Source organism: Caretta caretta, chromosome 8 (assembly GCF_965140235.1).
Source record: "Caretta caretta isolate rCarCar2 chromosome 8, rCarCar1.hap1, whole genome shotgun sequence".
In the NCBI taxonomy this organism is placed as follows: Eukaryota; Metazoa; Chordata; order Testudines; family Cheloniidae; genus Caretta; species Caretta caretta.
In genome coordinates, this window is record NC_134213.1 from 84,550,325 (window position 1) to 84,574,938 (window position 24,614).

The 24,614-nt window shown below is 39.6% G+C and overlaps 1 protein-coding gene across 4 annotated transcripts in view; it reads left to right on the top strand.

Moving 5' to 3' along the window:
- The window catches only part of PIGK (phosphatidylinositol glycan anchor biosynthesis class K), a 121,080-nt gene that overhangs the window by 17,348 nt on the left and 79,118 nt on the right, over positions 1-24,614 (top strand). For 3 of the 4 annotated variants that reach the window (XM_048860648.1, XM_048860651.1, XM_075131725.1), the window contains exon 9: positions 12,923-13,095. In XM_048860648.1, coding sequence (XP_048716605.1) covers positions 12,923-13,095 — 173 coding nt within the window. Of the gene's footprint in view, positions 1-12,922; positions 13,096-23,186; positions 24,379-24,614 lie in introns of those variants that run through there. The other variant, XM_048860652.2, reaches the window with a different exon arrangement.

The following is a 24,614-nucleotide window of genomic DNA, read 5'->3' on the forward strand; positions in this document are numbered from 1 at the left end:
AAGTAGTTTTTCTATTGATTTTGTACATATTTTAAAAAAAACATTATTGGAATGAATTTGGCTGGAACACTCAATCTGTAGTCAAAGGAATTAGTTGTCTTATAAAAAGAAACAGTACCAGACATTCAACAGCAGTTTAAAGTGTATAAATAGCCATCTGGAAAATAGGGTGAACTGGTTCAGCTAGTTAGAAATGTTAGTGCAGACCTTGTTGATGACATAGCAAATCTGTAAATCCTCTATCCTTTCCATCGCTTTAATGACTTCTAAAAAATGTTGACATCCATAAAATACCAGAAAAGTCCAATTATATTCTTTATGTTTAATTATAATTGTATGGGTCTTTCAGTGGCCAAATTCAAAGTATTCAGCAGTACATTGAAGTAGTACAGCAAACCCTATAGCAGCATACTATACCCAGATACTATCTGAGGGATAAGGAGACTTGCATCACTGTCCAAAAAAAAAAAAGGGGGGGGACACACAAATGTATATCATGATTTGCAATCAGAATACACTATATTATCTTGAGTCATAATGTGAATGAACTTCAGGGAATCTGACTTCCAGTTACAGATGTCAAATTCCACCATGCCTTCATCTTGAGGCATCCCTAAGAGCCATAACTATAAACCCTGATAAAATAAACAGCTTATGTCTTGTGAGAAATTGAAGGGAATACTTTGGTCAGTGACTGAATTGGACCGCTTAAAGAAGGGTACCTGTTTAAAGAAGAACAAATTCCTTGTCCAGGCCTGATTTTAAAAAATTGGCACTATACAAATCCAGTGTTGCACATATTAAAGAGATTAAAAACTGGTTAACAGACAGATCTCTGTAAGTCAAAAATAAGTGTAGATGGGGAATCATCATCCAAATGGTGTGGTGTTAGTGAGGTCCCCAGGAATCTATTCTTGGCCCAATGTAATTCAGTATTTTTGTCTAATCTGGAAGAAAACATAAAATCATTGCTAGTAAAGTTTGTAGATGACGATCAAATTGCTGGAGTGACAAATGACGACAGGTTCATTTTACCCCAGATCAGTATGTATCTAAGTGATTTGAGTTTGAATGTGTTTTTAATACAGCCAAATATAAGGTCATACACTTAGAAACAAGACATTTAGGTCACTTACAGGATAGGGGACTGTATCCTGGAAAGCTGGTGACTCTGCAAAAGGCTTGGGGTCATGGTGGTTAATCAACTGAATGTGAGCGCCTAATGCAATGCTGTGATTAAGAGGGCTAATATGTTTCTTGGTTATATAATCAAGAAACTATCCAGTAGAAATAGTTAGGCAGTATAGGTTAGACAATTACTAGAATAATATGTCTAGGTCTGGTCTCACACTTCTAAAAGGATGTTGAAAAATTGAAAAGGGTCAGAAAAGAGCTACAAGGATGATGATTTGAGGTCTGGAAAACTTGCTATGCAGTGAAAGGCTTAAGAAGCTAAATCTGTTTATCTTATTAGGTTCAGAGGTGCCTTGATCACAGTCCATAAGTACCTAAGTGGTGAGAAGATTTCTGATGGTAGAGGACTTTAATCTAGAAGGCAAAGGCATAAGAAGATCCAGTGGCTGGAAGCTTAAACTAGATACTGTGACAAAGTTCCTCCTTTGCCTTGGTGGGTTCTGCGCTTTCTTGCGGATTTGCTCACCTCAGAGGTTCACGGCAGTCCTCAGTTTGGCTCCTTTTGTTAGTGGCACAAACTTGCCATTCACTCAGCTAACCTCATCACTGGCCAGCTGGGGAAAAGGAGGAGAACAATCTCCACAGTCTCTGCTGGCCCACCTAATGGGTCGGGGGACAGGCCAGAGACCTTCTGGTGGGACCCACAGTCCAGGTCAACTACTCTTATATCAAATAAGGAGCTGGGAGGTTGTGGGGAACCCAGGCTTTCCCTTTACTCCGGGTTCCAGCCCAGGGGCCTGTGGATTGCAGCTGTCTACAGTGTCTCCAGTAACAGGTGCGTGACAACTACAACTCCCTGGGCTACTTCCCTATGGCCTTCTCCCAACACCTTCTTTGTCCTCATCACAGGACCTTCCTCCTGATGTCTGATAATGCTTGTACTTCTCAGTCCTCCAGCAATACGCCTACTCACTCTCAGCTTCTTGAGCACCTCTTGCTCCCAGCTCGTCGCACGCACCACACTAACTGAACTGAGGTCCTTTTTAAAACCAGGTTCCCTGATTAGCCTGCCTGTCCTAATTGATTCTGGTAGCTTCTTCATGGGCTCCAGGTGTCCTAATTAGCCTGCCTTAATTGGTTCCGGCAACTTCCTGATTCTTCTGGAACAGCCCATTATCTTACTCAGGGAAAAGGGACCTGCTTAATCTGGGGCTAATATATCTACCTTCTATCACTCTCCTGGAGCCATGTGGCCTGACCCTGTCACAATACATTCAGGCTGGAAATAAGGTGCAAATTTTAACAGTTAAGGTAATAAACCATTGGAACATTTTACTTCGGGATGCAGTGAATTTCCCATCACTTGAAGTCTTTAAACCAAGATTGTCTTCCTAAGAGACACGTTCTAGCTTGACCACAAGGTATGGACTTCATGCAAGTATTACTGGGTGAAATTCTCTGGCCTGTGTTATGTAAAAGGTCAGACTATATAATCGTAGTGGACCCTTCTGGCCTTAAAATCTGTAAATCTGAGATTTTTGCCACAGTCTTGCCCTCGCACCATTTTTCACAGCGCCTCTCCCCCCCGACTCCCCATACATTAGGATGACAGCTAGGAGCCACATCATTATGGTGGCAGGCAAAAGAGTGTGATAAAGTTCTTCCAAACCCTTGAGAGTATGGTCTGTGTGCCCAGTACACTTGAGTCAGAGACTTTTGCCAGCAGTACCACTAAGCGTGCATACATCCTGGTGTCCCTTGTGCTCTCAGGCAAGGGCATAAAAGGGCATGGCTGCTGCCTCCCTCTCAGTTCTTCCTCTCTGTAGCATTTGCTTCAGTTAGCTAGCTTTCAGAACTTCATTGTGTATAGTTAGTATGTATTTATAGTTAATATTTAATGATACTATACTTAGTTTAGTTTTAATAGTTACTTGCAGGATTGATTTATTAAAAAATACCCAGATATTAAGCTGTGTACCATGTTCGGGGCTTCTTTTCTCCTGTCACAGATAGGCATGAGAGCCGCTTGATTTGTCCTGTCCTATTCAATATGTAATTCTTTCCTCACCGGGACTAAAATTGGCTCTTTCATCTTAAAGTCTGTCTCTTGAAAGATGCAATGCAACCTGCATTGGAACTAGACCCTGACTGTGATGCAGGGGACTCAGATTCAACCAGGAGACCACTCCCAAGGATAAGAAATTTATGAGGCTGGATTTCTTCCTTGCTACAGGCTTCTGGCATTCCAAGAGAGTTGCAGAACGCAATAGATGGCTCACCTTTCGACGGTTCTGAATTGTTTTCTGCTGAAACAGATGACTCTGTGTGCACACTGAAAGACTTTCATGCAATGCTTAGTTCATTAGGAGTTTATACTCTGTTTACAAAGAGGAAACAGTTTAGGCGGCAATCTTACTTCAAGGCCCTGTTTCCAACAGAGGTCACAATATGCCTCTAAGAAGGTCAAGACCTCCTCGATGCTGCCAGCCATCTTCATTGGCAGGAGCCCGGGTTACCAGACTGCAGCAGCTTCCAAGCAATCATTTTGACCTTCTTGGTCAAGGACTGCATACCAACGATATATGTTCCCTTTGGATCACGCCTGTTCTTCTTTCACTGTGCTTGGGACATAATATCAGACAAGTGGTAAAGCATGGTAAAAGAGGGATAATGGTATCCAGTTTACCTACTTCTCTTTTCCCAACCCATATTCTCCATCCTTTTCAGGGATCCTTTTATGAGAATGTATTACTTCAAAATAGATGGTCTCTTCTAGAAATGGGAGTGGTGGAAGAAGTTTCTTACCAGCACAGAGGAAAAGGTGTCTATTCCCAGTACTTGCTGGTCCCAAAGAAATCTTATGGCCTCTATCCCACTGTAGAGCTAAGAAAGCTGAACTGTTTCGTCAAGGAAATCAAGTTCAGGATGGTCACCCTCATTTCTACTATCCCTTCCTTGAAGATGGGAAATTGTATGCTGCTCTCAGTTTACAGGATGCATGCCTCCATGTGGCCATACATCCTTGCCCTTGGAAGTACCTTCAATTCACTACTAGTACACAGTCCTTCGCTTCAGACTGTCATCAGTACCCAGGGTCATCAACATGTGTGTGACAGTAGTAACAACCTCATTTCCACCATTTGGACATTCAAATATTTCCGTACCTGGGTCATCAGCTAGTTCATGAAGTATCAAGTGACCATGTCCAAAATAGCATTATAGTAATCTAACAGCTGTTCTCCCGTCTAGTCCTGAAACTGAATTTGGACAAATCACAAATACAACCAACACAGCACATAATCTCTATAGGAGCAGACCTTGGCAGCATAACAACCAGGGCTTACCTTCCTGAGAAGGTTTCAGTCTGTAGCCTTTCTCTTAGAAAGCCTCAAATTCACCCCCCACAACATCAGCATGTGCCTGCTTCAGCTTCTGGGCCATATGGCCCAATGCACATATGGAGATCTGCATGCCAGACTTCACCTTTGCTCTCTGCAGGCCTGGCTCCAATCAGTATATTGTCCTCCCAGGCACCTTCTGGACAGACATACAGATTTGTGTAGCCGCATAAGTGCTTCGGTCTCTTGATTGTTGGATCCCCCAATGTGTGCAGAGGAGTTCTGTTTTTATCTCCAGAATTGACTGAGTCTGATAATTGATGCATCTATTAAAGTTTGGGGAGCCCATCTTGGTCAATTCCAGAGGCAAGCTGTTTAGTCACCTCAGGAAATTTCACTCCACATAAATGTGTTTGTGCCCCAGGCTATTCTTTGGGCCTGTGAGATATTTGTCCACCATCAAGAACCAAGTGATAGAACATGGCAGTGGTTTTGTCTGTAAGAATTGCTATCTGAACAAGCAGAGAAGTGCAAGATTGCCTCAGTTTTGCCTGGAGGTGATCCTCCTATGGAATTTATGCATTCATCACAATGCTTTCCTGAAGGCTTTTCACCTTCCAGGAACGAGAGAAACATTTTGAGGATTTCCTCACAGGATTTTTGCACATCAGCACGAGTGGTCAATCAGGAAGGATGTTCTCCTTCAGATCTTCTGCCATTCCTCAAGCCTCTTGTATCGACGCCGACTTTTGCAAGCTGTGGTTACAGCCTCTATTCAGATGATCTGAAGTCTCTCTGCTTGTAGGGGAACTGCTGATGAGTTACCTGCAGTCGAATATATACATGCACAGTCACTCGAAGGAGAAAAAACGGTTACTTACCTGTAGAATAACTGTTCATCTTTTGAGATGTGTTGTGGACATACACATTCCTTGCTACTTTGGAAATTATATACAGCAGTGAGAAGGGAAAGAGTGGAAGATGGAGGCACGAGGCGAGCAGGGGCTCTTGTGCTGCCTAGTGGTACTGGTGACAAAAGTCTGACTCGAGTGGATTGTTTGCACAGATACCTGCAGCAGAATGTATATGTATACAATGCACCTCAGAAAATAATGGTTACTGTACAAGTAAGTAATCCTTTTTTTTCCCTTCAAGTCTTCTGGTTCCAGTAACCTCCTAAGTAGATGATCAAAATGAACCCTTTGCCTTGACAGGATGGATGTGCTCCAACCTCAAAGTGCACAAGGCAATAGTCGTCATTTTGTGCTTTAGGTAGCAAGCAGTTTCAATGGAATCAAGTGTATCCAAGTTTTCCTTTTAGTTTCTATTACCTTTACAAAGATAATCATTGGAGAGGTGTATACAGTACTTACTTTTATGATAGGGCAAATACGAGTTGCTTACATACGATAGGTGAGCATATTAGTAGTTTGTCAAATAGAGGTTCCTGACTCCTCCAATAAAATATATATTTTTTTAATTAGCTATACAAACAATCTACATAGAAGAGAAAGCTAAAAGCTCTCCATTTTAAGTTATCGGATATTCTGGTATATATTATTGCATAATAGTGTAATTGTTTTCTTTCTGAAATTGAATATTCTAGGTTTTAAAGCATTTTTATCATGCTTCCTCTCGGAAGGATTAAATCCTATTAGTTTTTGTTCTGAAAATTGCCAAAATTGCTTGCTTCAAACCATATGCTATACATAATGGATCTGAACTGTCAAACAGGTCTTTGGCTTCTATTAACAAATCCAAGGAATCTGATATATGTACAGTCCATCATAAGAAGTAACTCACTTCTACAGCCTCTGCAGATAGTTGCTCCTTAATCATTTTCCTTGTAGTAATAAAAACTGCTGTTGTGATAGTAAAGGTCTTTTTAAAAAACCTTTAACTGATGATAACATCTTTCTCTACAAAGGCTGAATATAAAATGGGAATGAAGAAAAACTAAAAGTTATATGTCTATATTCAATTTCATTCTTAGTCTCTGAATTCTTCTTATTTAGAAGAAAAAATACAGATTAAATGGTATTTATTCAAGAGCATTTATGTTGGTTACATTTTTTAAGGAATATGTGACTTTATCAGTTTGAACGCAGGAAGAAAACACAGTGGCAGCAATCTGTTGGAAAAGCTTTCTGTTTGTACCAGAAGAACTGCAGGTTACAAGTACTTTGTTTATAGCATAGTTCTGTGTTTTTATAGAAAATCTAAAATTTATTTGGCAGGATCATTTCAAAATAGTGACTAAACAAACAGTCTCCTGGTTTTGGGTGTGGGTATTTGGATGGAGATATTCTTGCTTTGGGAAGACTCCAGCTTTGATTGTCAGGTTAATTGCTGTTGTGTTGGCCTGTTTGATCTGAGCTGGTAGACTGTTGGTGGCTCTGATTTCCATGTGCTGTTTTTCAAAGGAATTGTATCCTGTTATTTCTAATGTGTAATCTTTTAGGAAGCAGTGTAGCAATTTCAAGGTGTTCCTATACCCTATGATATTCAGAGCAGCCATTTTTCTTAAATCACCTCCCCCTCAGACCCACCTGAGCTCTTAGCAGAGAATAAGGTCTTCCTGCTTGCTGTGCTCTACTCCACTCATTTCCCAATCCTCCTGCCCACCTGCATGGCTAGGAGATGTAGTGGCTCTGCAGACTTTGTCCTCTGACGCTGCTACCCATGCTGCATGCAACAGTTTGGCACATAATCTACTCTTGGGGGTATTTCAGTTTACACTATTTATGGTATAGTTATGCTTATTCTTTTCTTTCTTTATTTAGGAAGTTTTAACAGGATTACAAATCCTTACTATGTAAATATCAGAGACAAAACAATCATTACAGCAGTAAGCTTTTGTTTAGAGAAACATACAGTAATATGGTCATTATATCTCTCTCTACTTAACAGGGTGTTACCATATTACAGAGTGGAAGCATCTTTACTCTGTCCATGACATGCTGCTTCTGGTGATTTTTATTAAATTGAGTGAAATCTCAGGTTACACATGTCTATCAAATGCTACCACATTTTTCTCTTGCAAATTTTTAAAAATAATTTTATCTTCTGTTACTTTGCTTATTTATCTCCCTAGTGCTATCCCCTGTCAATTTCAAATAATTTTTTGATTAGGAGAAGTTTGCCCCTCTTGCCATTCATACTCTATATTAAACTGGTAAATAATTTATTCTCCCCGACCCCCTTTTTTTAGTGTTTAGTAAAGTTCATGTATTAATAGGTACTGTAAAAACAATTGTACTCTCTAGAGAGATTTTTTTTAACTAAGTAATTGTTATTGGCATACTCTGTTTTATATTCTTAAATACTTAGTATCTAGTCTTAATTATTTTTCTTAGCCAAGAAGCACATATTTGCCTATAGAGTGACTTTATTTTGTGCAGAAGTGGCTGTTTGCAGTCTTGGAGAACGTAAAGACTTACGAATATAAACTAATTCTGGGCTGCATTTGGCTGTGTTGTCTCTTTAAGAGCCTACAGCAAGAGCACTTTATGGAATGACTGACATATCACAGGGTACCAGATGACTGAGGAGCATCTCCCCAGGTAGTGTTCGATCCATACAGCCTAGAGCTGCAATAGACTGCATTTACTGTGGATGAAGATTAAGACCATTGTTAACCCACAGAAGGGAATGGGCCATTATTCTGGTTTTACTTTATAACCTTAATCTCTGACCTATTTGAGTAAATTTTATATATTAAACTCATGTTCTCTAGGTTAGAAGAAAAATCTGCATCTATTTCTATACCTTGTCATCCAAAAGAAAATCTGCTGAGTAGAAGTGCATCCAGGGGGAAAGGCCTGGGAAGGCAGTGCTCAGTTTAAGGAGCATAAAACTCCTCAGGGGTTGAGAGTAGGGATGAAGAGAAAAGTCCAAAAGGGGCGGAAGACTCATTTGTCTGGATGTTTCAGTTGGACTTTCGTTATCCCGACTGAACTGAAAGGTGACCTGGCCAGAGGGCTAGGTCATGGAAGGTATAGACAGAAAGAAGCCATCACATGGCCAAAGAACAGGTCAACAGAGGGCGCTCTGCGGAAGACCTTCTGCAATGCCACATTGTTACATCAAGGAGTGGTGCAGGGTGGGTTGAACCATTGGACAGGAAGAACCTGGGGCTGAAATTGAGCAAGAGTCAGTCTAGCTGCCTCCACTAGGGGTTGCTGCAAAAGACAGAGTACGGAATTGGGAGCAATTGAATTTTTTTGGCATCTGGCTTGTATTTTGCCTTTCTTCTCTAGATTAATGAGCTCTGTAGTGCCTGATATTTTCTTCACATGAATGTACTTATATGCTGCAATCATTTCATCTCTCAGTCTAATGCTTGATAAACAAACAGATTGAGCTCCTGAAGTCTCTCACTATAACACATTTTTTTTTCTAGCCATCTAATCTTTTTTGTGCCTCTTATTTGCAACATGTCCAGTTTTTCAACATCCTATTTAAAATGTGGACCCTGGAGCTGTGTACAGTATTACAGTGTTGGTCTCACCTATACTGTGTACAGTGGTAAAATCACCTCCTTACTTCTACTTACCACTCCTTCTTTGTACATCCAAAGATCACATAAGTCCCCTTTGCCACTCCCACCCCTGGTTTGCTGAACTAATTAATAAGAACACTTTGAAACTTAATTTAAAGTTGATGGCATGGTTTTTGGCATGATGAAGTATAACAGGATTAGGCTGAAGTGAAATACTTCAGAGTTCTGACTTTCTGAATTCTCCCAACATTCATTTTTAATAGTTATTTACATGTATGAGCTTTTGCCTGGCATCTAATGATTATGGCACAGTGAGCTATCATACCCCTAACACTTTATTATTATTATTTATTATTTATTTGTATTTTGCAACCAGATTATTTCTTTTAGCACTCCTGACACTTCCAACTTGATATTTGACTGATTTCAAGCCTAAAAAGGCAGAGAATGGTTTTGCTATCTATGCTTAGCAGAGCAAAACTCTTCTCATGGATTCAAAACTGAATTTTATTGTTGCAGTTAGAGGTGAATGTAGGTACAATGGATTGAAATAAAATCTGTAGTTCTGGAAGCAAAATATGCTCTTCAGGTGAGCAGATCAATGAAATAATTGAATTGGTAATTACTTATCCTCTGCAGTTACCTTAACTTTAACCCTTTCTGGGGCAAACTGGTTATTTTCTGTTAGACAATGTATACTTCTTATGATTTTATTTTCATTGGTGCCTACAGGTCCATTAGCATGATGGAGGAAGGTACACTGAGCTAGGTAGAGAAGGGATGCACTCAGAGTTGCAGACTGCTTCCTGAGAAATTCCTGGGGCAGTGCAGCTGACACAGCACCCTTTCCTCTGGGGGGGCTTGTGATAAAAACACAATTGACCCTAAAGGAGGATGGTCTTGGGTTTTTAAAGATGTGTTTTTAAAATCCCTTTCATATACAGTTCATCACAGATTTCATTCACTCCTAGAATGTGCCTGTTGAAAGAGAGGGAGGATTTTTTGAATTGGCAGTTTTATAGGAATAAAATGGAAGAATTTGTCATGACTGTTTCACCAATAAGAGAGCGGATTAATGGGCTTCCAGATAAAAGAACTGTTGATGTCATGTGCCTTCAGTAGTTAACATAAAGAAGAATTAGTAAGCAGCTTTTGCTCTGAGGTCTTTGAAGCTGTTTGCAACAGAGTCAACTTCAATCAAAAACCTTTGGTGCTAGGTTTGAAATTGTTGGGAACTGATAAATAAAAGTTATGGATGATGTGCTTTGAAAAGTCATTGGTAGTTTGTTGAATCATTTATACACCTCCATTTGTGGTGGTGTTGACATTACAGAAATATAAAATTGTTACGGTTACTCAATGTTTTACAACATTCCTAGCCAGTGCAGTGGCTTCATGGCATAGCTGCAGTATAGAAGACTTATGTCTTGAATAATTTGTGAATTAAAACAAAACAAATATTATGGATATTCATGGGCTTTAAAGATTTAGATTTTTAAGGTTGTGCTCTTTGAGGAGCTAAGAGCGAAGGAAAATAACTGATCTTTCTCTTTAAGAAGCTGTGATTGCAAGATAGCCACAGGGGAAATCTCTTATGTACTCACTTATCTGAAGACATACAGCCAAACTCATCCATGTGCCCAGCTCTTGTGTCTCCCCAATTCCAGAGCTGCTAATGCTGGTTAAGAACAACCATAGAAAACTAGACTTCTCTCTTCCTTCTGATCACTTTCCTGTGCCAGTATACAATGAAGTTGGAACAGCAAACGAAGGGGTTGCCTGCAAGAAAAGGCAAAATGCTTTGAAGAATTGGTAAGGCATGGGTGGGATCCAGAGTTGGTGAGTTAGCAAAGAGTCTGGAGAGTAGCACAGTTCAATGTAAGTGCCATGCTTAAAAACACAGATGTAATCCTCCAAGATGACTCTAGCTCTGCAGCCAGTGTGCACCCCAAGTGTAAATGGGATGGAAGAGACATGGGTATAGGCAGCTATGTGGAAGTGAAGGTTCTGTTTTCTCTGATATCTTTTATGAATAGGTCTCATCAAATGGACCACTCTGATTTTATTGCTACCTAACTGTTGTATTTTCTATACTGCTACATGGTGCTATATAAGCTGTGTTATGGTGAGCCCCAGGATACCTGGCTGGTGACATAGTTGTCTGGCTTTTTGCATATTTTCTGCCAGGTACATAGGAAATACTATTAGATGTTCCTCCTGGTTTTTTTTAAAGCAGATATTTGGCAACACCTTTTAGTTCAAACACTGTTTTTTCCAGTGGTAATAAAAGCACCTGATAAGAGCCAGCACCATGTAGTTACTAGTCTAGTACATCATGATGTTCCAATGGGAAGAGAAAATACTAGTCCAGCTGCCTGGTAGTTTGTTGCCATCCTTAAGCGGGGGCCAGTAGTTGGAGGAATCTTTGCTCTTTCTCTTCCTGTCACTAAGGAACTGTTCTCACCTTCCACTCCTCCATTTGGTTCTGTATTTCCTATGGCCTATCAGAGGCAGCAATATCTACTGGGGAGCGGAAGACTGAGAATCAGGAGAGTGGGGTCATATTCATAAATCTTTCCCTAAGCGATGGCAAGGAAATGGTCTTGGATTGCATTTGTTGTGTTTTGGAGGATTGTAATTTGGGTACTTGGTCCTAGCAGTAAGAATTATAGCCAGAGTCCTCTCCAGCCCTAATAATGTTGTGTGTTTAATTTATGGTCAAGTGGCTTCTCATGGACTGGGCAGTAACCCACCATCCCTTGCCTGTAGAGGTTAGAAAGGTGGGATGTTCCCACATACCTAAGTGAGATTTGGAGATACCCTAGTGCGATACTTTGAATGGGAATACACACCTGGTTAGACCATGGGTTTAGGAGGATTTGTTATGGTTTTGGAAAGAAGGTACATGTCTAGATCTGAAAAGCCGTGTTTACAGAATTACGGAAATGGAAAGGTTGGGGGGAGAAGAGGTTGGACAGCAATGATGCATAAGCAGTGATGCTATCATCTCCTTTTGTGCCCCTGCTTTCAGAGGTTGCTAGAACCATATGTCTTGTTGTATTACTTATTTAATAAACTTTTACAGCCACTTGAAATATTAAGTTGAGTTTGTCCCCACTGATGCCTACATACTCTCAGTATAGTCTTTGCTATATCGAATTTCTTGGTATCTAAAGAAAACCTGGATAAGTTTGTTACTGCCTCCTTCCCTTGATGGCTGTGCCTTTACAGGAGTGTCAGTGATGCATTTTGGAATTCAGCATAGCAATGGCACTGATCTCTGGATAATATGCTGTGTGAGCTGCAGACACATCTACACTAACTTAAAATAAGTCTAAATTATTTTTAATATGCGATGATTCTAATTCATAGTTAATTTATAGGCTGTAGAAGGGAAACAACTATTGGGATTTTGGCTCCTCTGGACCTATGTCAAGAATCCAAATTTTCTTGCTTCATTTTTGCAACCTTTTAAATTAGCTACTGAGTAGACTTTCCAAGGCTGTGTGAACACTTATCTAGCCTCACTTGCCTCCCTTTGATCAACCTATAGGATTCCCACCTAGTATTATTTTTCAGAAGTTGCCACATGTACACTGAAAAACAGCTTGTTCTGATGAACGGCTTGTTTTCTCCCAGAAGATTTGCCTATAACTCCTCTTTAATATTAATTTGTCATTAGAGTTAATGGGAGTTACATGCATATCAAGAGCGGAAGAGGTTTCTACATGCATAATCATGACAAAGCAGCACTTCTTAGTTCTTTAGTTAAATCGCCTTTTCTAAGTGTGCAAAACCATTGCATGTGTTATTGATACCTGTAAAATCAATGCTTATTTTGTTAAGCGATTGTCTCTCCTTTCCCAACAATATTCTGACAGACACCAGCAGAGACTAATTTAAAGAGTAAATGTGAGAGAGAAAACGTAACTATCCTTTTTATGTTCAGTTTCAGGTATGCCCTAGAAGTTTGTGTGTTTCTACACCTGGACACCGGACTGATCTTTTTCAGAGAGATCCTCAGAATGTTCTAATAACAGACTTCTTTGGCAGTGTACGAAAGGTGGAAATTACAACAGAGACTGTTGCTCTGGATCCTAACTTAGTTGGCTTGGAAATCAGGTATATATATATTTTTTTCAGTTTTGGTTCATATACCTTCATGTAGTATAAGTAGAGAACATATACTGTAGCTGTACCCACCTGTTTTATACTCCATATGAAGTCTGTGAACATGCAGTATATTTTAATGAGTAAGGCTTTGATTCTCCACTCCATCTGACATGGGGGGCTGCAACTCCCTTATTCAGGGCAGCACAGCTCCAGCGCAAGTTAGGGGTGAATAGGAGCACTTCTAACTTGCATCATTGGAGGGTCAGGCAGGGTGAAGCTCTGCTCTGCCATGCCCCCATTCCTGTACCACTCCAACACATCCTCCTCCTTCCTCTAATGCAATGTGAGGTGGGGGTGGGGGAGACGGGCGCTGGGTCCAATAGGCAGCTGAGCCTCATTCTTCCATCTAGCCACTGGTACAGAGAACACCTGCGCAAGAGGAATTCTCCCTATGGCTGTCTGAATGGTTTAGGGCTACATAGCACAAAGTGGCTTTAGACTAGAGAATCCAGCCATAAGGAATTTTATAGCTGATATAATGCTGCTGCATTTTGGCACCCAACAGCACCTGTTCAGCGTGCAAGCCCAGTCTGCACTGTCCATGTTTATTTTTATAAAATTGTGGTGGATTTAGGATTCTCATTAAAGGTACAAAATCCTCTCTATACCAGCCTGCACCAAAAATATCTCAGCCCCTCCTCTGGGGGAATGTGATTGTCCCTTTTATTTTTAGATTAATTTTCCATTGAAAATCCAGAGGATTGCCTTCTGTGTCTTCTAATATGATATTTTATTTGAAAATAAAGCTTTTAAATCTTGAGAAGTAGCCACAGAGAAGTGTTCCTCAGAGAAGCAACTCTGCAATAATATTTTGAGCTCCATGTAGTAAGTATACATGAGAGAGTGAGGGGATACAGGGAGTGTCAGCCAATTGACGAAGTGTATTCTCTCTTAAGTACTGTATGATAAAAACAGGACTTCTAGTTTTCAGTTTAAATTGATACTTTGAGATAAATATTTCTAAAATCTAAGGCTCTAAAGAATTCTTATAGTTGTCTCTAAACTCAGTCACTGTACTTTCAGACATCACTTTGGCCTAATTCCTAGCCAGTTTCACGCAGCAAAATGATGTATGGCTGATCATTCTGACTGAAGAAAGCTGAAAAGTGCCTGGAAAATGGGAATTTGGGGGCTAAATACTTATTTGTTGAAAAATTCTCCCTTTTCTAAACTATGTTGTAAAGATCAAGATATGGCCATCAACAAAAGCTTTTTAACAAACCAGTTTTTACTTTCCTTATTAGAAGCTCTTGTTAAATAGGCCACAAACATTTATTTACTTCATATCACTGCTAGTAAACTCTATACGTCTTCATCTTTCCTCTGAGATGGTCAATGAGGTAGCTTGCTATACACAAAAAAACCCCCAACCCTCTGCCAGGTTTCTTAATAGATGCTTTGATCCTGCATAAACACTTGTGCCCTTGGGTAGCTTTACTTATGGGAATAGTACCATGGGCTTGAGTAAGGCTACTCATGTGAGTAAAGTTAGTTAGGCATAAGTATTTGTTGGAGTGGGCCCACTGATAACCATTTTGATGGCTTCTTGTTTCAATAATACTTAAGCAAGGCCTTAGGTTCATTGTATTTCTGGTACTCTGTTGCCATCTATTGGGAGCATGTACAAGATGACTGATTTGTATTATTGAGTTTCCGTCATGTTGTATTTGCCTTTCTGTTACAGCCCTTTGTAAAATGACCTGAGAACACTGTGTTGCCATCTGCCAGGAAGAAATATGAATCCAGTTATAGACTGATTTATGTATATAGATAGCTATAGATATGGATATAAATATTTTGTGATTCATCATTTTTCTTAGAACGCTGTACAGAATTGCTCGTGGTGTGAAATATCACCCTGTATTATGGAAAGGGATAATGGATAGCTGTTTTTGAGAGTTTGAGGGAAAGTTAGTGCAACATAGGTGCATTTTTGGGGGGAGAGGGGAAATGAAATCTCACTTAATTCAAAACTTAGTGTAATTTGTATTAATATAGCTGCATTTTGTTTTCATGCTGTATTCGGCCTCCACATTTTGCATTGAAATACAGATTAAAGCCTAAACTAACCCTGAAACTGCCTTAGTACCTCTTCTAACTCATATTCTTAAGGTCAAGGTAGTTTTTACCTTTTATGAGTGGAAGCAACATTAGGAAAATAGTAGAAGTTTTGGAGCTTGATAGGATGTAAAACAACTGCTTGGGTTTCCAATTTCTGCATAATGGTAGAGGCAGGTTCTGGGACCTCTTTTCCAGTCAGGTACAGTAAATCTTTAATTTTTAGTCCTGAAGAAGTACTGTTATGAGTATGGAACTATTATGATGCCAGGCACACATGCTTGTACTGGCTTGGTGTGTATGACTAGACCATGGGTGGCCAACCTGAGCCTGAGAAGGAGCCAGAATTTACCAATGTACATTGCCTACCACCCACTGGCAGCTCCGCCTATCAGCGCCTCCCGCTCCCTCCCTGCATCTCCCGATCAGCTGTTTCGTAGTGTGCAGGAGGCTCGGCGGGAGTGAGGGGAGAGGAGCAAGGGTACGCAGGCTCAGGGGAGAGGGCGGGAAGGGGTGGAGTGGGGGCAGGGCATGTGGCAGAGCTGGGGGTTGAGCAGTGAGCATCCCCCAGCACATTGGAAAGCTGGTGCCTGTAGCTCCAGCCCAGAGTCGATGCATATACAAAGAGCTGCATATTAACTTCTGAAGAGCCGCATGTGGCTCCGGAGCCACAGGTTGGCCACCCCTGGACTAGACACTTCTTAATATTATTACTTACACACACAAAGGAAGTACACCTGGATGAAATTCTGTAGACTGTATTACAGAGGAGGTTAGGTTAGATGACTATAGTGTTTCCTTCTGGCCTGAAAAATCTGATTTTTGGTGTTGACTTGTAGGTAAGTTAAGGGACAAAGTACTAGTAGTAATAGTTCTAGCGTAAGTGGGAGACACCTCCATATTTGATGCTTCTAGTCTAGTATGTTAGATTTGTAGCATTATTATCTGGTGTATACAGCATATGGATCTACTGTGTGCTGGTCTTTTGTAAAATAATATTAGGTGTTCTACAGTATTCAAATGTTTTTTTTCAAGCAGCAATGTATTTTATAGTGCTTCAGGTTTCAGTTTTCAGTAGCTCTGTTGGTATGGTTTAAAACATAACTTTTTTTTAAAAAAAATAGAAAAAGCCTTTTGGAGCAGTGTAGAAAGTTCTGTGGCTTTCTGGAACTACCTTCAAAGACAGCTGTGCAGAATGTTTAATAAATTCCTCAAATGAATTAGCTCTCAGCATGGAAGAGTCTTCAAAGCTATATTTCACTACAGTGAACAGCGAGGAAATGTAACTTTAAGTGCAAAAAAAACTTAGGAATAAATTTATCTGCCCATTACCATTTCCCAGTATTGTCCTCTTTAAATGTCTGGCAGATCATCCTCCTTCTCAACACACCCTTGTCACAACCCTCAGTACCTGGCTTGGAGGGGGACTGAGATATGAGGCAAAGATGAGGAGGTGCTAGACATGTAGAAGGACAATAGTGTGAAATGGTAATTAGTAGAGATCAGAGTTCGTCAAACTGTGGACTGCTGTGCTCCACAGATCACTTAGTGGTTGGCCCTGGGTAGGTTGGCTGGTCTTTATACTGGCTCTTCTTCCAGCTTCTATATCACATTAAATTAAGACTGCAATTCAGTAAGTGCCATCCTAATCTTACTTTTGGATGTAAGTGATTGTTGTAGTTGCGACTGAACATTAGTCAGTGGGAACAGAAAAAAAGGCGGTGAAGGCAGTTCATGTGGTATACAATGGGATGAGTGGCTGTCCACACTTTTTGTATTCGTGAGTGGGCTGTGCTGTGATTGAGTCTGAGAGTTTTTAAAAAAAATTTTTTTTAAAAAGCAATGCTGTACTGAAATACAACTTTGCAGGGCCTGCTGTACTAAAAAAGCTTATTATGTGGGATTTTGTCTGAGGAATTTATTAAACCTTCTGTACAGCTGTTGATGAAGGTGATGTTAGAAAGCAGTAGAACTTTTCTATGACATTAACTTGTAATGAGACACTTTGAACATTTACAGTCCAGATTACCTATTTAATTTTCCCTAGCTGAACATAAACATAGTTTCTAATTTAAATATGTGGGTCAATGGTCTTCCCAGTGATAATCCTACAAACTTTCTGCATATTGAAAATGGGACTTAAAATACTAAATCACTTAAGAACTCTTGAATATTTGACCACTGTTAAAATTAATGTGATTGCTGTGCCTGGACAATAAACAAATACCTTCAATAAACTTCATTAAGTAATATAGCATGACAGAGTATCACCCTTTCCCATGATTCCACCAATATACAGGAGACAATTCTGAAAAATTGGTGTAATGGAAACTTTTGAAATCTTTTAATGTAAGGATTTTAGGTATTCCAAGGTATCTGGAATTGGAAGAGCTCTTTTGTAGATAATTCCTCTGTCTTGAATTACCTTTCTGAGTTGGGACCCTCACTTTATATTATGAAGATAATTTGCATATTTTTAAAATCTCCTATTTAGTATTTGTGTCCTTATCTCTATTCCCTAGGCTGGCTGCAGTAGATTGGTTGTACTGTTTTATAGGGATTGTATCATGAGCAAACTTTGAGCCTAAAGGGTATTTCTAAATAAGATTTTTATTTTTCCTGGTATGTGGATATGAGATTTTGAGAAGAAAATCATTGGCATATACCCTTTATGTATGTGTTCTGGCTTTCAACCCTCTGTGTTTACTTGCAGTGAAACTGACAGTAAAGTCTAAAAAATAAACATTTTTTTCAAATATGTTGCCAAAGTGATCTTACTAACATAATTTAGGCAGAAAGGAAGCTTATTTAAATGTACATTCCGTTCTTCATGAGGTTATTTTGGCTAATGCTGTGCTTATTCAGGGGTCTTCAAAAAAAAATTGTTTTAATGGTAAATTAAGTTGTTGAACTCATTACTTTATATACCAAAACATTAACTCTGAGCCTTTCAAATGTTTAGATGGACTAGCTAAGGGTTCTCTTTTGATATTTTACCCTATTGCTTCTGTCGTGTGTTAATGGCTTTTTAGGAATAGGACTTCTTTTAGCATCTTAAAAATTCTGCAATGAAAAGATTCTTTACGTTTTCCTTTAACTGTATAACAAATAAAGTTATTCAAAAGTTTTTTTAAAGAACTGCAAAGGACAGAAATTATATTAATTTTACTAAGCAAGCATAATATTTTCCTTAACATTTAAAGAGGAAAAAGCTTTGCAAAGAAAATATAAGAAAGTAACTCAGTATTGAGTTAGCACTCCCTGTAGCATTTATACATAGATGTTTATAAATGTGTAATGCATATTTTTATATCAATATAAAATATTTTAATCTGTACACATTTATACATTTGATTACTGGGTATAATACATATTTTTAAATCTCTTTTTTTTTTAAGGTGGCCTACAAAATGTTTTTTAATGAGATTTGTGCCTTTTTTTGGATTTGCTTTTCCTTTTTCAAAATCACTCCCTCTTGTTTCATGTGGGGTTTGTCTTGCTAGTTCTCCGGCCACCACAGAGATTTCTGGGTAAGCCAAATCTGAATTTTTAATATGAAATATAAAATAAATAAAAATTGTAGAATGAGGAGAGAAGGGGACACATCTTTAGGTACCCTACAATAACATAATTAAAAAAGAACTCAAAGCCCCTTCTGTGGTTTCTCCCATTTCTGGGTCACTGTAATGGTGTCGGCACCTGCATTTCACAAGCACCCCTCTCTGGCCAGTACATGGCTGCGATCTCTCTTTCAGAATGGGGCGGCACCCGCCTGTTGCAAGCGTCCCCTTCTAGTCAGCTATGAGTCTTCTTTTCTTTCAGTTCTGAATGGGGTAACACCCATCTTTCGCAGGCACTCTCCCTGGCTGATGATTCTTTCAGCAAGTCTTCAGTGACTCAGCCCTCTGGCCAAGTCACACGCACGCTGTACCCCCCTTCTGGGTACACAGCCTCTAGTTTTTGTTCACAGCCCTGGTATGGGGCTGTAGCACAAATGCTTCCTCCTGGAGATACTGTCGTCTTTACCAGCCCAATAGGGGCCCATTTTGGTTGCCGTCCTTTTAGCAGCCCTCCCTAGGCTTCAACCAGACCACCAGTGCCCCTCATGGGACCGTCGCCCAATCTGCTAGATTCTGGGCTCAGTCCCCTGGGCTCAGCCTGCCTGCACTGAGCTGTCCATGGTCCTGCCGCACTTCCAGCCAGCCAAGCACCCAATTTTGGCAGCCTTTCCTGGGCTCAGTCCTGTCTGCGGTGAGCTGTCTGCGGTCCTGTTGCACTTCTAGCCAGTCAGGTACCCAGAGCTGCCTCTTTGAGTTCCAGGCAGCAACTAACTGCTCTGCCTCTGCTGCTTCCTTTTATATGGCCCTTCTGGCTTCTGATTGGCTGCTCCCCTGTAGCCACGCTAGGCTGCTTGGAATACTTCTCCTCTATTCTTTTCTGGGACAGGGTGAGGCAGGGCCCTGAGGCCTCTAGCATGAGGCCTTCGGACCTAGTCACTTTAACTTTCAGCATTATTATTTAACTCTGTAAACATTTTCTGGCTTACAGAGTTTTATTCTACCAAAGAGAGAGAAAATTGTGGGAAAACTTGTCTCCCCTTCTGTGAACGTGGGGGGAAGGCATTAGAGGACTGATAGCACTCATGTGATTTAGCCTGTCTCCTCACTACAAAGTTGGAAGGTTATGAGCCCAAATGAAAACAGAACCCATGCTCTAACCCACACCCTCAGTTGTGCCAGCTAGGCTGGGTTGAAAGCACCACTTAACTCAGGTGGGAGGCTTTATATATGTACTGGAGCAGGGTTAGGATGACGCTTGAGCGAGAGCCTGGGCTAACTCTGCAGCAAAGATATATTCATAGGCTATGTCATTTCATTCGAAGTTAGCATGATGTTATCAGAATCCCTGATGCAATGTCTCTCCCCTTCTGGCTCACAGATATCCATAGGTAGTGAAAATCCCACTTATCATATAGAATCACGTTTCTGGCATACCTGCTGAGCACTGGACAAACTAAAAAGTCTACTGGATTATCCATCCCTTACTCAACTTAGCTTCTACCTGTGCAATTAATATTGGACTAAAGTTACCCCAGATAGCATAACGGGGTCAAACTGTGCCAGTGGGAGCAGTTGTCGCTCTAGGAGGTTTCATCCTCAGGAGTACAAGCTGTGTTTATGCTGCTGCCTTCACAAGGGGTTCTGCCAGGCAAGGGCAGATTTAATTTGTAGCTGGGGTGCCATAGGAATCAGCACATCCTCACCGTCTAGGCCAGAAGCTGCCTGTAGGCCCCTCTTGTGCATTTGCTCAAGCTGTCTGTTTATCCTACTGGTGGTGTCTTTCTCTAAAGCTCGTTCCATTTTCTCAACCTTTAGCATTGTTCAGGAAATGGAGGCCCTTGAGGAAGATGTGAATCCAATTCAGCCTTTAATAGTCGGCAGAAAAAAGGGCTCTTGCTTGCATTTGAACTTGCTAGAGTCTAATGCACATAATTAATTCAAAGAGATAAGGACTGTTTTTTTAAAACGCTGCTTACTCCTGACAGGTAATAAATAATAAAAATGCAGCCTTGTATTACAAGGAAATTCCATTTGGGATCATACAGATGGCAAACCACTCAAGGTTCTTTCTCCCTCTCTGCTTTGACTTTGCCAGAACTCTTCAGTGGAACTTTGTCCTTGTTTTACATGATTGCTTAGCTGTTATCTTATTACACAGTCACACAACAGCTCGTTAACGATAGCTGTGCTACCAGATTACATCTGGCAATTTCACCTTGAGCATCAGCTATGATGTCTGATGTGTATAACCTTTGAAGTTTCACTTGGTTTGGGTTGAGACTTCTGTGAAGTGAAACCAGCAATTACCCAAAAGAAAAAGCTTTCTTTCTACCCACATCCAAGTAGTGAAATATTTGTGAATAGAATAAAAGTTTCATTTAAAAAAAAAATACTCGTTTCTTTCTTCAGAGCACTTTCAATCAGAGCTATTGAAACTTCATAGGCTTCACTTTACAAACACCTCAGCACAGACTGAACCTAGAGCTGCCAGTTTCAGCACAGAAATAGAAGGTCTTGGGATCCTGAGGTCTCAGTTGCTTTTTTTTTTTTTAAATCCCTTTTTAAGTGAACTAAAATGATCTGATGGAAACAGTAAGGGGTGGAAGAAATCCCATATTTTAGACAAGTGGGATTTGCAGAGTTTAAGATGTTTATCAAGTTTCGAGCCTTCCGTCTGTCAGACTCAGGTAGGAGCTCTCACTAGCCAGGTAGGTCACTTCTTCCTTTTCAGCTCCTGTCATGAGGAGGAGATCTCTACCCAGGGAGGTGACAGTACAAATTAGGGATGTCCTTTTCACATGCGAGTGATAGTGTAAAGTGAATTCAAGATAAAGTAAAGTCATTTTTAGCTTTGTTATGCTTGATAATTAAGCTTCATTGTTTAATACTTTCCTAAAACAAATAGTGGAAGTTCATATTGATAATTGGGCTAAATCCCTGGAAGTTAAGTTTCAGACACAGCTAATGGAATGGGAAATATCTGTAAAAGATATTCCTTAGCTAGAAATAACGCTTTCTACTTTTCACACAATAGGTGTAGGCTTGGTGTTTTTATTTATATTTTTATGATTTTGATAGATAATGTTTATTTTTAAGCATTTTTTAGCATTTTTATGTGTTTACATATTCATAGTTTCAGGAAATTGTGTGTGTGTTGAACAGTGTAATTATTTAATGACAGACAATGAGATTCAAAGAGTTAAAGCTTTATAACTGTTAAAACACAAATTGGCAGCACATCCCATGTCAAAATATACAAAGTAAATATTCTTAAATCAAACTCTAAGTTCTCTGGCAGCATTTTCCTTCCTTTTTACAGTATAAACCAATAACACTAAAATATTGAAAGTTTATTTTTGTAGGGGAAATCTGATTTTGAGTATTCTGTCTCTCCAATAGGATAAATTGAAATGGTTTATGTAACTTTATTAGCTCCAGTAGTAATTGTGTGTTAGAACTGGGTGGTATTTTGAACCAGAAGATGGCAGTACTGTTAAGCATAAAACTGTGTCATCACTCTTTAATTTCGAAAACTGACCTAGAAACATTGCGGGTTATTAGGTAGTGCCCTGAGGTAATATGCAGGATTAACTCAACGCTGCTGAATGTGGAAACAGTTTTTGTATTATCAATCTGTGATTTCTTTAGGTCAGGAGAAGGAAAGGAGGATGTGGGTTTTTATTAGGGCAGTCGATTAATTGCACTTCACTTACACAATTAACTCAAAAAATTAAACTGCGATTAAAACAATTAATCGTGGTTAATCGCACTGTTAAACAATAGAATACCAATTGCAATTTATTAAAATTTTTGGATGTTTGTCTACATTTTCAAATATACTGATTTCTATTACAACACAGAATACGAAGTGTACATTGCTCACTTTATATTATTATTTTTGATTACAAATATTTGCACTGTAAAAATGATAAAATAAATAGTATTTTTCAATTCATCTCGTACAAGTACAGTTGTGCAATCTCTTTATTGTGAAAGTGTAACTTACAAATGTAGATTTTTTGTTTTTGTTTTTTACATAACTGCACTCAAAACAAAACAATGTTGGGTCTAAAGTTTTACAAGTCTACTCGGCCCTACTTCTTTTTCAGCCAATTGCTAAGACAAACAAGTTATGGGAGATTCAGGTGACATTGTAAGTAAGAAGCAGTCAGCAGTAAGTGAGAACAGGCATTCCCATGGCACTTTTGTAGCCAGCGTTACAAGGTATTTACGTGCCAGATATGCTAAACATTCATATGCCCCTTCAGACTTCGGCCACCATTCCAGAGGACATGCCTCCATGCTGATAATGCTCTTTTTAAAATAATGTGTTAATTACATTTGTGACTGAACTCCTTGAGGGAAAATTGTATGTCTCCTGTTCTGTTTTACCCATGTTCTGCCATATATTTCATGTTATAGCAGTCTCAGATGATGACCCAGCACATGTTCGTTTTAAGAACACTTTAACAGCAGATTTGGCAAAACTCAAAGAAAGTACCAATGTGAGATTTCTAAGGATAGATACAGCACTCCACCCAAGGCTTAAGAATCTGAAGTGCCTTCCAAAATCTGAGAGGGACGAGGTGTGGAGAATGCGTTCAGATAACTTAAAAGAGCAACACTCCGACGCGGAAACTACAGAACCCGAACCACCAAAAAAGAAAATCAAACTTCTGCTGGTGGCATCTGACTCAGATAATGAAAATGAACATGTGTCAGTCCACTCTGCTTTGGATTGTTATCAAGCAGAACCCATCATCGGTATGGATGCATGTATTCTTGAATGGTGGTTGAAGCATGAAGAGACATATGAATCTACAGCACATCTGTCACGTAAATATCTTGAGACACCGGCTACAACAGTGCCATGTGAACACCTGTTCTTTCTTTCAGGTGACATTGTAAACAAGAAGCGGACCACATTATCTCCTGCAAATTGTAACCAAACTTGTTTGTTTGAGCGATTGGCTGTAGTAGGACTGAGTGGGCTTGTAGGCTCTAAAGTTTTACGTTGTTTTATTTCTGAATGCAGTTTTTTTCATACATAATTCTACATTTGTAAGTTCAACTTTCATGATAAAGAGATTGCACTACAGTACTTATACTAGATGAATTGAAATATACCGTATATACTCGTTCATTAGCTGTTCGTTTATAAGCCGACCCCCCAAGATGGATAGGTAAAAATAGTAAAAACTGTATGACCCTTTCATAAGCCGACCCTATATTTCAGGGGTTGGCAAACTATGGCTCCCGGCCCATCAGGGTAAGTCATTGGCAGGCTGGGACATTTTGTTTACCTGGAGCATCTGCAGGCATGGAGCCCTCAGCTCTCTGTGGCCGAGGTTCGCCACTCCCAGCTAACCGCAGCCACAGGGAGCTGAGGGGCTCTGTGCCTGTAGACGCTCCAAATAGACAAAACAACAATGTATTAGATATTCAATTCAATGATTTCATAGAGTTTTAAATCATCAAATTTTGGTGTAGACCCATTTATAAGCCGACCCCAGCTCTTTGATGTGTCAGTTTTTTACCAAAAATATTCGGCTTATGAATGAGTACATATGCTACTATTTCTTTTGTTTCTTACAACGCAAATACTTGTAATCAAAAATAAATGTAAAGTGAGCACTGTACACTTTGTATTCTGTGTTGTAATTGAAATCAATATATTTTAAAATGTAGAAAACATCAAAAAATATTTAAATGGTATTCTATTACTGTTTAACAGTGCGATTAATTGCACAATTAATTTTTTAAATTGCTTGACAGCCCTAGTTTTTATATAAAATATCTTTAAGTAAAATTTATCATTAAAAATAATGTATATGTGAAGTTATTGACAAG